The sequence below is a fragment of the Lissotriton helveticus genome, chromosome 6 (assembly GCF_964261635.1).
Source record: "Lissotriton helveticus chromosome 6, aLisHel1.1, whole genome shotgun sequence".
NCBI lineage: Eukaryota > Metazoa > Chordata > Amphibia > Caudata > Salamandridae > Lissotriton > Lissotriton helveticus.
In genome coordinates, this window is record NC_136067.1 from 1,314,094,529 (window position 1) to 1,314,110,315 (window position 15,787).

Sequence of the window (15,787 nt, forward strand, 5' to 3'; positions counted from 1 at the left end):
GTGGCAGTGAGAGCCTAGTGGGGGTGACAAGTGGTCCCAAATACCCTAATAGAAATTACCTTTAGGTTGCGGAAAGTTATTCCTGTTATGGCTGCAACTCCACAAATAATTTGAAAGGGAGCACTCCAATAGTTCAAAGTCATTTTACCTACATTTAGAATAAAATTCCAGGATGGTGGAGGAAATGGGAGAGCATGTCTTGGTGCACTAATACATGGTTTGGGGAAGTCTGTTGCTGCCTTGGCTACACGTCTACTAATAAATCTTAATAGAGCGCATCAATAGTGCAAAGGTATTTTACCTGTATAACCAATTTTAATTGTAAATGTGTTAGATAGAGTGTGCAATGGTGCACTAACATCCCTAGACAGGCATACTTTTTCCCCTACACGCGTGTAAAATAAATGAATCTATTATGTTTGGGCAACTAGGTTGCTGTCACATTTACCTATAAATAACAAGTAATTCTAATGTAATAGGTCTCGCAGTTACCCGAGTTTAAGCAAATGGCATTGTAAATGGCAATGCCTTTTATTTATGTTTTTAAAACAAAAATAAAAATAAAAGGCATTGTTATTTGCAATGTCAATAGCTCAAACTCGCATAAATGCGAGACCTATAGCATTGCCAATAGGTCTCGCTTTTGGGACCTTATAAGTATATAGTTATGCAGCACAATATCCTTGGTGCAACATCCACTGTTGCATGGATAAACACTTATAAGGTCCCAAAGGCAAGACCTATTGGCTATGCCATTGCTTGTTTAACTTTCCACAGTAAGTTCACCTTTACAAATTATTGACAACAGAAGGGTTATTCAATGCCTCCGCTAGAATAGCAAGGATGATGAAGCGTCTTCAAGATTTTATATATAGAATAAAGTATGTTTCAGGAAAAAGGAATATTTTGCTGTTTTTCTTTTCAGAATGCCTATTGACATGCAGGAATGTGAAATATGTGAAGTAAGAATGAGTGGGATGATTTGAGAATAGCATTTGTGCATGACCAAGGAGTTACCAGGGTATCTGGAGAAATTTGGACAAGGGAAATGATGGTGGATAAGGAGTTCAACAAATAGGATGGATTGAGTCAGCCTGGCCCAGGAAATCTAGTTTGGTCGGACAGTTAAGGAGCCTGTGGTAGGTGAGATGCAAATTTTGTGTGCAAATGCTGACATGTCCCTCAAAACGTTAAGACCCAATATGTGTGAAGCATGGATTCCTGAGACACACTGGCACACTGTAGCAGCAGATATCATGGGGCCATTGGGTACTCCTGCTAAGTACATAATTTCCATGATGGATGTATTTTCTAGATGGCCTGTGATAAAAAATAGTGGAAAGCTTAATTCCACAGTAGTACTGAAATTCATGGAATGTGTTTTTATGAACGAAGCACTACCAACACAAATTATTAGTGACAATGGGGTACAATTCAAATCGGTTACCGCTAAGAATTTTTTTGAGAGGTTGAGCATAAAACATAGAACATCTCTTTACAATCCAAGCGGAAATGGATTGAGAGATTTAACAGGGTTCTTAAAGGTGCTGTCCGGTTAGCTATCAAAGGTGGTATGAGTTGGGGGAATCACGTCTATAAAACAGTATGGACCTACAAGACAACTATCCACAATGCTTTGGGGGTAACACCTTTTCGAAGTGATGAGAGGTAGGCACGCAAGAACGAAGTGTAATCCTGAATGGTTGATACATAGTACCGATTCTTAGGTCAGCGTGAATCATGTGAGAGACAGGTTGATTTGTAAACAACAAGAACAAAAAAAAATTCTTATGATGAAAAAAAGAGGGTCAAAGCAAGTGGAAAGCTGTGAAGGAATGTGGGTTAAGGTGAAGTTACCACAGAGGCAAATCCATGCATGAAATGGAGTGAATGAAACCCAGGTTTACAAAATGAAAACATGAGTGCAAGCAAGACATGCGCTTGGATTTGAAAGACAAATAGAAAACACAAAACTTCTCTGCAGGATGCACTTTAAGCCATTTTAAAATGTCTTGGCTTCCTGTGCATTATTTTCAAAGCTTGCCCAACTGAAATTGACAACAAGCAAATACATTTTAAAATGTACGACAGACCATACGATAACTTTCAAGGACACTATTCGCAACACCACAGTACAAAGGACTAAGAACAACTCCCCTCCCCAGGACTTTGGGCCCTCACAACTTTACCCCTTTTCTGAAAGCCACCAACTGATCAATGTATGGATTAGGGAAATTTGTGTACTTCTATTCCCACCACTGTGTCCTTTACACAAATCTAAAAGTTAATCTAGTTTTACACCTATGTATGTTCATTCCAAATCTATATTTCACTATTAGCGTCATATGAAAGTGAATAGCAATGCGCATTCAAGTGGCACCTGCTCCCGTGGCATTGCCTGGGAGAGACACGGTTTTGGCTGTATACAAATAGTGATATAACAAATACAGCGGGGCAACCTAAACGTAAGAAACATACGTAGATAAGGACTGAAGGTATATTGGATTGAGAAACCTGGACAGACTTCGAAATATGAATCTAAATCATGCAAAGGCAGTGCATAAACTCAAAAAGTATGACAGTATAAACTTACAAGCACCGTCTGTAAGTTTCTCCTAGAAAATGTCGGTAGTCTAAAGCATAGATACTCCAAAACTACATTCAATTGGTCCGTACTTTGAGCACTTCCGGGTCGCAGAAATACCAATCCCATGCATGAACAACATTCTTGGAGTCCTCTGTGATTGGGAGGACTGCTAACATGTAAGGGGGCCTGTGATTTGTTCCACCTCAGCCAATTCTAGTACGCCACTCAGAATTCCGAAGCTCTGATTGGCTGCGGGGTCTCCACATGCCTCTGTCCGTGCAGTCCTCCGATAGTGAGCCCTTTGCCGCCCAGTTTAAAGTGACCTGGCAGCCTGAGTTGGCAGTGTCCATTTCTATCCATTGGGCAGTGTTAAATGCGCACATGCTAGGCTTGGTAGCTGCCGCCTGTTTTTTATGGGTACAGAAAAAAAGAGAGAAGGAAGGGGAGCGGGAAGTAGGGCTTCCCAGAGTCACAGTGAGCGTTGACTTGACTCCGTCTCTTCACAACAGCCATTTGGGTAATAATTTCAGCGGCTGCTGCTCACGGTCTTGGGACTCTAGTCCGGTTGTTCACGGGCACAGGGCTTGGTTGGCGTCTGACTAGATGCAGAGTGGCAATTCTTATATGTTGCGTTTTTAGTATTTACTTAAAATTGATAGTTCTTTTGTTTCGTGACACTAGTCAGATAAGCACTCCCCTATGTTAAATGCCACTTGGCATGCCTTGCGCCCTTGTTAGCGCACATATCTCTTCAGTCTGGGTGCATTGATCTTAACCAAGGCACAAGTCTTAAAACAAGCTGTGGCGCGAGATTCTCCTCGTGCTAAGTAGGGGGCGGGGGAAGCCAAAGAAAAGGGCAGCAAATTCAACTCCACGCGCTGCGGGAGCGCGCGCCTGCGCACCATGTGGCTTGTAAGGCGGGTGCTGCTGAAGAGCGTGCCCGCCTTACAAGCCACATGCTGCCTTAAAAAGAAAGTTCTCCGTGCGCCCTGTAGAGTGTTGCTGGGGTCGAAAACTGTAATTAGGCGCTGATGCTTCCAGACTTCACGGAAGTTAGGTATGGTATCAACAGCCAACAGAAAGCAAGATTACAACAGCAATGCCAGACTTAAGCCAATGGCAAGCGGCATGACAAATTACACTAAATTTCAGCCAACATACAGATTACTTTATGCCTCGCTGAGACAGCACATGCGCTGCCAAGGCGAGACCTAAAAAAACAATATGGACAGTGAAATGACAGAGTGCCGTATTGCAATTACACACGGAGATGTTTCGCAAACAAAAAAGATATTTTATTACAGTTGGCGAAATATAATAGCATTTTTTGTTGCACTAAGAGCCAGGCTCTGATCAAAAGTTAGCATTAACACAATAAATAAAAAGCCGTAGAGTCGGCAAAGCAGCAGAATGTTTCACAGTGCATTTAGACTCCGTTGCTGATGAAAACATAACGCATAGACCAATGTAAAAAAGCAGAACTGTAGGGGAAGTTGGATGAAGGTATGAATGGAAGCGCTAGGGTGTGTGAAAACTTTCTGCACAATTAATAGATAAAAATAGGTTTCTTGAAAACTCACTTTGAAGCAAAGCAAAATTCAGTGTACATAAATATCAATGTGTGCAATATTCCAAAAAGAACGTGCTACATGTGTGATTTATGGATTACATAGCACCGTCCTGCTAAACAGCAGCAAGCAGGAAGGAGGGGCGGGGATGGGTTTGGGATGGGCTGAAATATTTAGAGGAGCTACAAACAGAGCCATTGATGTTGATTCCAGATTTTTAACCTGCGTTTTCTCATATACATGGAGGCATGCAGGTGCTGTAAAGTTCGTCTATCTATAAACACTCTTCAGCTTCAGTGGAAAGATAGACCGACACTGCGTGCCCTTAGAGAGGCATGGCTTAACAGGCTGCAGACGCCCTAGAGACCACTCCCTGAACACCAGTACTGGGTATGAGCTGGTGGCTAGAAGCATCAGCAGTGACTATTCACCATTGCAACAAGAGACGGCAAGACCAGGGCGGAAGGGGGCATCAAGACGAACCTTTTAAATATTGTTTCATCTTTAAATTTGAAGTGAGGATATTGTTTTGCATTTAAATCCTGCTTCTTTATTTTTCTGTTTGCGATAACAGTCCAGTGCCAGTGCTGTTATAAAGGGCAGCGCACGAACGTGCATAAACAGCTGTTCAAACAATGAACCAAAGCAGACAGAACAGGCGAGGGTGATACAGGCAGGGGAGCCAGAGTACAGCAATGTCAACAAGCGTCCGCGGCCACGCTAATTGGAAACAGATGGCCCCTACGCACCGCTGCTCGCTCCCGCAAGGTGGATGCCACCACGAGTGCTCGAAAAAGCAGACCGATTTCTAAAGGTCATCTCCTAGAGCAGTGCGCGCTAGGCTTGACTTAAAAACAAGGTTATGCATTGATTTAAGTTATCTCACCAACAACAGAGTGATTGATAAGTTTCCTCTGCCAAAAATCTCTGAAAAGCTTGCTTCATTGGAAGGTGTGAAGGGGTTTACCTCCCTTGATCAATCTGCAGTATACCATCAGATTTCCTACATGAGGGAAGTAAGACATTTACTGCATTCATCACGCCTATAGGGTGTTATCCGTATAAAAGAATGCCATTTGTCTATGCATCCGCTGCCGTGGATTTTCAGAGGTTAATGTACCAGCTTTTTGGGAAGGTAAATAATATAAAGTGTTTTCAGGATATCTTTATATATAGTAAGACTAAACCGGAGCATGATACAACCTTGAACATTTTATTAGAAGTTCCAAACAACAGCAACGTTTTAACTGTGGAATATTCAAATTTGCAAAATAGTCTGTGACATATTTTAGTCATGTGTTAAGTGAGGAGGGCGTTTCTCCCAAACCAGAATTAGTCAAGGCTATCAGCAATGCCCCTGCTCCTACCAACAAAGAGGAGTTTTAATCTAACTTTATAGAAGGATTCTCCTGTAAAGTTTACAATGTGTGACGGCTACTTAAAAACAAGAGTACATTGTTGTGAACACGCGAGTGTCAGAAAAAATTTGAGAACATCAGGAGGGCCATTGTTAAGGCTCCAGCCTTAAAAGGTTTTGACCCCCAACTTGGAGTATTTTATTATTGTGGATGCTAGAAACAAAGGTTTGGGGGCGACTTAACACAAAAGGATACCAAGGGACAGGAAAGAAGTATTGCATATGCATCTAGAGCATTATCACTAATGGAAGTAAAGTTTTTAGTCATAGATAAAGAAACTTTAGCTTGTGGGTGAGAGTTGGAATGCTGCCGACCGTTAGTATGAGGTTAAAGCATGCACTGTCAGGACGGATCACAAGCCATTAGTGTAACTTTTAAACAGCAGAAAGTATGTTCAGGGCTTCGGCGAATATAGCTAGAACATCCATGAGACTGCAGGACTTTATATATAGAGTAGAATATGTTCCTGGCAAATCAACGTTACTGCTGATTTTTTGTCTAGAATGCCTTCGGACAATTAGGAGTGTGAGGAGTCGGAATGGGAGAATTTTAGGATTGCTCTTTGTAGTAATCTGTTTCTTATATAATGCATCGCCCTGGCTCATAGGGAGGTGGATTCCCCCTTGGGTTACTGTGTGTGGTGGTTTATAGGGAGGTGGATTCCCCCTTTACGAAGAGGTATGTGTTCTCTTATTGGTAGGTTACTATGTATTAATGCGTGTGTGGTCCTGCACTAGTATGCAGACAGAACATTATAGTATGTGCATTAGAGGATATGTAAATTTCCCTGGTCCTGCAATAGTATGCAGTAGAGGGTGTTCTTGGTAACTGGACGGTATATTATACTGTGTGCAGTAGAGGGCGTATGGTATTCCCTGGTCCTGACATTTGTTTAAGTTTACGACTTCTATATTATTACTTTATTACTTATATTACTACATTTACTATGTCATTATTATTATTATCATCATTATTATTACATAGAGAAGGCTGTCTTACTGTTTAATACTTACATTATTACTATTGCATCGTTATTATTATTACATAGGGAAGGCTATTTTTTTACTTACATTACTATTTTCTCATTATTGCATTGCTTTTACATTATTATTATTATTACATAAGGAGAGTTTGGCTCATGTTATTATGGTGTTCTTTTATGTTTACTTCTGAATGTTTATCTTCTCTTCCTATGTTTATATATGTGTATACTATTCCATTTTGTTAAATATTATAAAGGGGAAGATGTGTAGTAATCTGCTTCTTATGTAATGCATCTCCCTGGCCCTGGAGAAGATTGGCTGAGCAGCCAGGAGGCTGCTCCTGGTGGGGCTTATTTTAAGACTTACATTGGAACTTACTAAGATGTAACTTGAAGAATAAACTACAACTACAAGAGTTGTCTACGAGACTTCATTGGTTTCTACATTCTTATTCTTAATAAAGGTTTGGCTGGAGGTACGAGAGTGGATTGGGATAAGGAGTGTGGCAGGGATGAGGTGCTACAAAAATGTATCAATTTCATTGGATCTGTGTTGTCCACAGAGTTGAAGAATTTTTTGGGAGATGAGAAACAAATTATCAGTGGATGGTAACATTGCGAGTAGGGGTGATGTTGTTATTCCTCCATTTACCTTCAGGTAGAAGGTGGTCAACTTATGCCATGAGCGACATGGTGGAATTGTCAAGCACTTGCTATGGTCTCCTCAAAATGTTACGCAAGTTCCTTCCCCTGCTCTCGCTTGCGCATAGGAAGACTACGGTCCAGGCTCTAATTTGTTCCAGGCTGGACTACTCAAATGTTTTATACTTAGGTTTTCCGGATTATCTACTACAAAAACTTCAGGTGGTCCAAAACTCGGCGGAACGGGCGATTTTTGGCCTACCTCGTCGAGCGATAGCTTCGGATCTCCTACACTGGCTCCCTATTCGGAAGCGTATTGTTTTTAAAACTATTACGCTGGCGCATAAGGCACTCCATGCGGTGGGAGCTGAATATATTCAGAAACGTCTTGCTTTCTACAAACCAACTAGATCCCTTAGATCGGAATCTCTTGGTCTTGCCATTGTCCCTGCTGTTAGGAAAGCAAGGGTAGGGGGACGCTCTTTTAAACGTCTGGCTCCCCAGCTTTGGAACACCCTCCCTCTGTCGCTCCGCTGTACTCCGAATTTGCTGGCCTTCAGAAAGGGTCTGAAGACGTGGCTCTATGGAAAGTGATCCGCTTGCTTCTTCTCTATTTTTCTGCCTTGCCCTCTGTAGTCTGCTGTGGGTTAGAAAGCACCGGGACACTCCTTGGAGTAGCCGAGCGCTATATAAGACACCCATAAAAAAAAATGTTTTAAATAAACTTATATTGGTGGATAGGAGTGGATATGCTTATGGGAAGGATGGTAAAAGAATGTATTGCTAGTTCCAATTCAGACTCATCCTTAAGGACTTTACTGCCTAGCATGTGTGAGCCTACTATTCCTCATAGTCCATGAGAGACTGTGGCTAATGACATCATGGGACCCATTGGAGAGGGGAAGAAGTATGTGAAAGCCCTCATCAATACCTTTTCTAGATGTCCTAGCATTAAAATTGTTTGAAGAATTGGCACTGATGCAGTTCTAACATTTATGGATTAGGTTTTCTTGAATGAGAGGTTACAAATGCAACAGGTCAGTGATAATTGAGTACAATTTATATCTGGTATATCTCATTATTATTTTACCAGGGTGGGCATCAAATATGGATAACTCGCTCTATAATGCTAGTGGGAATGGTATGATAAAGCACTTCAACAGGGTGATTACAGATGTGGTGCAGCTGGCTATTAAGAATACGGATGATTGGGAAGTCCAAATATTGAAGACGGTTTGATTGTAAAGAACAGTTATTCATGATGACTTGAGTGTTTCACCTTTTGAAATCATGAGAGGACGGGAGACCAGAACCAAGGCTAACTCTGAGCTTTTAGTACATTAAGTTGAACAAAAGTTTGATAGGGAGGAATTAGGGGAGAGGATTGCAGATACCCATTTAAAATACAAGGCAAAATTATTTAAGAAATAATGTTGAAGATACTGTGGTAGAAAATGGAATGATGGTCAAGGTGAGGAAACCATACCACCATCTGGATCCAGAACTGCCGGCAACTGCGGCATTGCTGGGCACTGCGAAAGCTTTTGACTCAGTGGAGTGGCCGTTCATGTTTGAGGTGTTGCGCAGAATGGGATTCCCTGAACCATTTTTAAAATGGATAGAGATTCTCTATCATGCCCCAACAGCTAGAATTAGGCTGAACGGACAAATATCTGACCCTATAGAGGTGAACAGCGGAACGAGACAGGGCTGCCCGCTATCCCCAATCTTGTTCACCTTGATTCTGGAGCCCCTTGCCTGTAAGATTCGTCAATTTCATCAGGAAGCCGCTTTACAGTTTAGCCTACGCCTCCTCAGCATATAATTGAATGCTGAAGACATGGTGTCATCCTAATACACATTTAAACAGTTTAATTAGAGAATACATCCGTTTTGAACAATATGCAGGGTTACAAATTAACTGGGTCAAATCAGTGGTTATACCTCTAACGCCAGCCACAACCCAACCAGCATTAAATTATCCCTTGAGATGGCAAAAATGTAATTATTTATTTATTGTTCAGTTAGTTAAAACCATAACAATATAACAAACTCTAATTTTAAAAGAACCACTTCGCATAAAAGTTACATGTCTTTAAAAACATTAAATCTTAAAATGTATATGATTATAAAATACTTTTCATTGAGATGGCAAACTGACCAGGCGAAATATCTGGGGATATGGATACATAGGGACCCAGACCTCGTCAAAAGGGAAAACTATGGTAGGGCAATGAGCAAATAGCTAGATGGATACAGCTACCTCTGTCATTATCAGATAGGATTGCGCTGCAGAAGATGATCGTCTTGCCTGGGTTTTCATATCTATTTATAAACATACCAATCTGGTTAACACAAGCTTTCTTTGTAAAACTGGAGTCAGCAATGCATAAGGTGATGTGGGCGGGTAAACAGGCTAGGGTCAGCTGGACTACACTAACAAAACCATAACACATGGGTGGGTTCGGGGCACAGGATCTGCAGTAGTATTTCTACTGCGCACAAGCGCAACATGCCCACTACTGGATCAAACCGCATGGATACATCTCACATGTAGCAGTGGAAACAGATACTATACAACTCACTCCTTTGACAACTTTCATATCAGACCAGAGGCCTTACACACAGGGACTCGATCCAGCCTGTGCACTGCGTGGCATGCACTGGCGCATAGGGCAAATAAGCTGCCTGTCTATACCCCGGTGCTTCCTATTGCCAACCATTCGAAATTATCATTAACACAAGAGAAGAAAATGACGCTATTGCTAGTAGATATGAAAATCTCCACAATGAAAGACGTTTTACCTCACGGCAGATTCATACAAAGAAATGACCCGTCACTAAGCACACACAACACACCAATGAAGATATTTGCCCATATGCAGCTGCAAGTAGCGGTTAAAGAGCTATATAATACCTACCCAGAAGAGCCACCAACGTTACAGGCATTACAGGCCCTACTAATAGTGCCATCGCAACAGAAGTTAGTCACCCGCCTATACTATACATCACAATCAGAACAATGCAAGGTGACCAATAGATCATTAGCTAAATGGGAAAAACTGTTAGAAGAAGACAAGATAGAGTAGTAGGACTGGGAATATAGTTGCACACAACTACAATTATTGACATGAATTGTAACCTATAAATAATACACTTTAAATTTCTCCACCAATTTTATTACACCCCGACCCAGCTCCACAGATATGGCCTAAGATCACATGACAGATGTCAGAGGTATAACGCCATGAATGCCGATTTCCTACACTTGGCGTGAGCATGCCCAAAAATACACGATTAATGGCAGGATATTATGAGGGCAATAACTACAATGCTAGCTGAACAGGTGCCGAATACGCCGCTTGTATGTTTACTGGGGATATATAAATTAACACCGACAAAAAGGAGGAAGTTTCTAGCTGTAGCGCTTTTGCTGGCAAAGCGACGGGTAGCCATTATATGGGGCAGCAAACGACCTCCTAGATTCAAGGACTGGCTTACGGACATAGCATATTGTAGGGAGACCATGGAGAAGTACGCGGAGGAACTACCGCTCTCGTCGAGGCCCCGAGATTTCTCTGAACAGCTGAAACAATTCCTCTTGACTATACTGGAGGACACTTAATAAATGTAAATTGGCGGAAATGTACAAATACAGGGGATGATCTGTTATAACTATTACTCCCTATTGCCATTAAGGAAACGATGTTAGACTTCATGTTTCACTTTCATGTGTACAGTAATGTAATTTCTCTTGTCAAACGCTGAACTGTAGACCTAAGATGATAAGTGCTTTATTGCTGTAATACATGGAGATGAAACATTTGCCGTAAGCCCTGATTGCCCAAAACGAAAGTATTTTATCACTGTACATGAAAATGTACATATGTCATGATGTGTACCTCGCAAATGAGAAAAAAAAGTATTATAGTATGTGTGACTTGTACTGTTTACCAGACGAAATAAACAAATAAAAAAAAAAAGAGAGAGAAGGTGAGAAAACCTTGAAAAGTCAAGAAAGGAAACAGTCAGTTCTCCGAACCTTTGGAAGTAAAGGTTTTGCAAAAATGCCCTCATGTTGAGTCATGGCAAGGTTTGGAATTTTTTTTAATAGGATAGCTGTTCTTCACAGTAAGTGTGTAAGGGCGGAAACATTTAAGGACAAAAGTGCAAATGCTGACTGGGATGTTGTTGAAGCAGCAGTGGCTAACAGAATGGAGAGGAATGAGCCTGATTGAGGCGGATGGGTGTTTTCGGAAAACACCCTGGCACTCACAATATCCCAAATTTCATTGAAGATCTGTCAGTTTGGCCCAAAAACAGATGAGGAGAGACTCCTCATAACACAGGAAACAAAGCAAGTGCAGTTGTCTGTTCCATTCATAATTTATATCTTATATATTGACAACATGTTATATTTACTAAAAAAAGGGCAAGAACTAGGACATATAAATCCTGCTTGACAAAATCATAAGAACTTTCTTCCAAGATGTAATGACGGTCCAGTCCTTGTTTCAGAAAACACACGAAAACCAGCCAACGCGCGTTTCGTCACCACAACTTTCTCAAGGCTGTAAGGCCAATGGTAAAAAGAAGCACATATATAAGCACTCATTAGTTCCTAGAAAAACTTTTCGCACCAACATGGGACAGTGTGTAAAATAAAATTAGGAGGGTAAAAGTATTACACAAAAAGTGCAGCAAACGGTTTGTTTAAAAAGGAAAGATGAGAAGCACCGATAATTAATTGAGGCGGATGGATGTGTTGCAGGAAGAAGTATAGGTGGACAGCTACTAAACAACTGGCAGAGCTGGGTGGAGATTGAGTTTGCTGCTCTTCTCGATCTACTTGGTGCTCCAGTGCCATTACACTGCTTTTTAATTGTTACACTGGTGGGCTCTTACTTTACAAATGTTATGCTTAGAATGTTCTGGTATGTTACTGGTCAGTAGCTCCAGTGTGTGCTGTGGCCCTGATTGGATGTCCCAGCTGGAGCCCTTCTAATTCTGTGAAATAAAGCTGCCGCTGACAACACTTTTGGTTTATGAGCATCCTTTTCATTTACTTCACAATACCTGCTTGTATAAACTAAAACCCAGTCATATCAAGACTAGAAGTACATCAAAAGGTCAAACCGCAGGGCCTTGAGATCAAGAAGGGGGCATCGACTTTCTGAAGTGCACTGAGCATAGCACATGTTTGGAAAGGATAACAAATGCAAGTACAGCCACATTTCTCAACCGTACATTAACGTCACATGCCCTTTTTTAGGTCTCACCTAGCTATTGCATAAGCAAATCGTTACGCGAGAGATATAGAGGGCCACCAGAAAATCCTACCACGAGGGCTTTGGAATGCGGATTATGGCCAGTGCATGTGCGCCGGGCGCGTGCTCGCCATTTGCTCCCCCCCATCAGACTTGAAAGGAAGCCGCTCGCACACCACCATTTGTCTGAGCCTCTGCCTCAGACTTCAAAGAAAGCCGCTCCCCCCCCCCCCCCCCCCCACCCCCATCAGTCTTCAAAGGAATGCGCTCCCAAACTTGCTGGCCTCGCTAAGCCTTTCAGAGTTACTGGACGGTTTGGAAAACTTTTTATTTCCTCTAAATCTACTCCAGTGTTGCAACCATCTTGTTAGCGGTGAACACACAGTAGCCTGATCGCTTTACTTGTGATTTTTTTATGCTCTACACTATCCAAGGAGCTAAATTGGTTCCCTGAAAAAGAGCTTGCGGTTTCTGCTTACATTTCACATGCGGCGAAAATTACTTAATTGGCGTAAGTTTAACCCCAAGGCGCAGCGGCAGGGCTGTTTAAGCTGTCTCCCTGCTGTTGCTCTTCCCCACTTTTACGGTCCTTTTATGGCCCTCACACCAGTGTGCCGCTCTGCTCTGTGCACTTCCCCCAAATGACGGACCTGGCATGCTGTCCCGCTGCTCTGTATTCTTTCTGCTTTATCACACTTTTCATACGCAACGGCTATTTTCTCACATGAGTGCCTGCCGAGCTGTGCATCTGCTTTGCTAGGTTGCCTTTTCCCATAAATGAGCAAGGAGTCGAGGTTTTATGGATGTGTCTGCTACTCCATCCTTCCTTCAGTGAACCCTCAGACTTAAAATGTGATGTTACCAGGTTAGTGTCATAAACCCAGTACACCAGCAGATCAAGACTTTGTATTTAGATAGCTGTGCACTTTGCACTTTTGGGTTCTAATCGTATTTTAAGAAACATGTTTTAAGTTTAAATTTTTTACACATTTGAAATGTCTCACGTCTCAAACTCACCCTCACCCCCTCACACCCACTCACCCCCACACACCCTTTCACCCTCACACACCCTCTCACCCTCACACACCCTCTCATCCACCCTCATACACCCCCTCACCCTCACACCCCCTCACCCTCACACACACCCTCACCCCCACACCCCCTCACACACCCTCTCACCCTCACACCCTCACACACCCTCTCACCACACGCCGCACACTGCTGCACACTGCCGCACGCCACACACTGCCGCACACTGCCGCACGCCACACACTGCCGCACGCCACACACTGCCGCACGCTGCTGCACGCCTCACGCTGCCGCACGCCTCACGCTGCCGCACGCCTCACGCTGCCGCACGCCTCACGCTGCCGCACGCTGCCGCACGCCACACACTGCCGCACGCCACACACTGCCGCACGCCACACACTGCCGCACGCCACACACTGCCGCACGCCACACACTGCCGCACGCCACACACTGCCGCACGCCACACACTGCTACACGCCACACGCTGCTGCACGCCTCACGCTGCTGCACGCCTCACGCTGCTGCACGCCTCACGCTACTGCACGCCTCACGCTACTGCACGCCTCACACTGCTGCACGCCTCACACTGCTGCACGCCTCACACTGCTGCACGCCTCACACTGCTGCATGCCACAAAACACCACCACATCACTCAGGGACACCACCATATCACTCTAGGACACCATCACACATCACTCTAGGACACCATCACACATCACTCTAGGACACCATCACACATCACTCTAGGACACCATCACACATCACTCTAGGACACCATCACACATCACTCTAGGACACCATCACACATCACTCTAGGACACCATCACACATCACTCTAGGACACCATCACACATCACTCTAGGACACCACCACACATCACTCTAGGACACCACCACATCACTCTAGGACACCACCACATCACTCTAGGACACCACCACATCACTCTAGGACACCACCACATCACTCTGGGACACCACCACATCACTCTGGGACACCACCACATCACTCTGGGACACCACCCCATCACTCTGGTACACCACCCCATCACTCTGGGACACCACCCCATCACTCTGGGACACCACCCCATCACTCTGGGTCACCACCACATCCCTTTGGGACACCACCACATCACTATAGGACACCACCACATCACTATAGGACACCACCACATCACTATAGGACACCACCACATCACTCTGGGACACCACCACTCAGGGGCACCATCACATCACTCAGGGGCACCATCACATCACATCACTCAGGGGCACCACCACATCACTCTGGGACACCACCACATCACTCTGGGACACCACCACATCACTCACAGACACCACCACATCAGACACCGCCACGTCAGACACCGCCACGTCAGACACCGCCACGTCAGACACCGCCACGTCAGACAGCGCCACGTCAGACAGCGCCACGTCAGACACCGCCACGTCAGACAGCGCCACGTCAGACAGCGCCACATCACTCACAGACACCACCACATCACTCAGGAACACCACATCGCTCAGCCCAACCACATCATCACTCAGCACCACAACAGCACTGTCCTTGCGTGTTATATATTTTCGCCCTCGTCCCTCTGACAAAATATATTTCTGTGAAGTGTATCTTAATGAAGACAGCGGCTGGCTCTGATCATCTCTCCGCCCCCGAAAATGCACAATTACAACTTCATATCGTAGGGAGGTAAAGAAATCGGTTGGTGGCAGAAAAGACTGACAAACGTTAACTGCAGAAAGCGAAGGACATGCCTCTGCCAAAAGACCGCCCTGAAATCCCTAGATGAGATCGTCGTTGCTATATTGTCAAGGCAAATAGCAGCAGTAACCTTGGACTCCCATATACAAGGCAGGCAATACGATGCGCAGCACGCATAACAACTATTGCAAACGGCGCAAGAACAACTTAAAAACAGACATTTAAAACCATACATGCAGGGAGGGGGCAGAATTGCTCTGAATACTTCACCTCTTAACACCGCACTGAGGACACGAGAGCTCCATCTGATCGCCGCCATGACTGTGCGTGGAATTCAAAGTAACACCGGTGTGAAGAAAACAAAAGGTGACGGCAGCGCCGCCATGTTTTTGAGGGTCGAAATTGAAACGAGCCTGTATATAGAGTTCCGATGATGGCAGCGGCCATATTGTAGTAGTCAAGATTATTAGGACGTTCAAATACGTTATGCAAAAATAATAATAACATCATTTTTTCACAATGAACCGGAATCTTACTTTTGTATACGAGAGTTTGAAACATTTGGTAATACTCGTATAACGAGC

At 43.7% G+C, this 15,787-nt stretch overlaps 1 protein-coding gene across 1 annotated transcript in view; it reads right to left on the bottom strand.

Moving 5' to 3' along the window:
* MRPS5 (mitochondrial ribosomal protein S5) overlaps nucleotides 1-15,586 on the bottom strand; it is a 572,686-nt gene extending 557,100 nt beyond the window's left edge. The window contains exon 1 of the mRNA XM_078649050.1: nucleotides 15,474-15,586. Coding sequence (XP_078505176.1) covers nucleotides 15,474-15,522 — 49 coding nt within the window. The 5' untranslated portion in view covers nucleotides 15,523-15,586. The remainder of the gene's footprint in view (nucleotides 1-15,473) is intronic.
* Nucleotides 15,587-15,787: the final 201 nt, after the last annotated feature.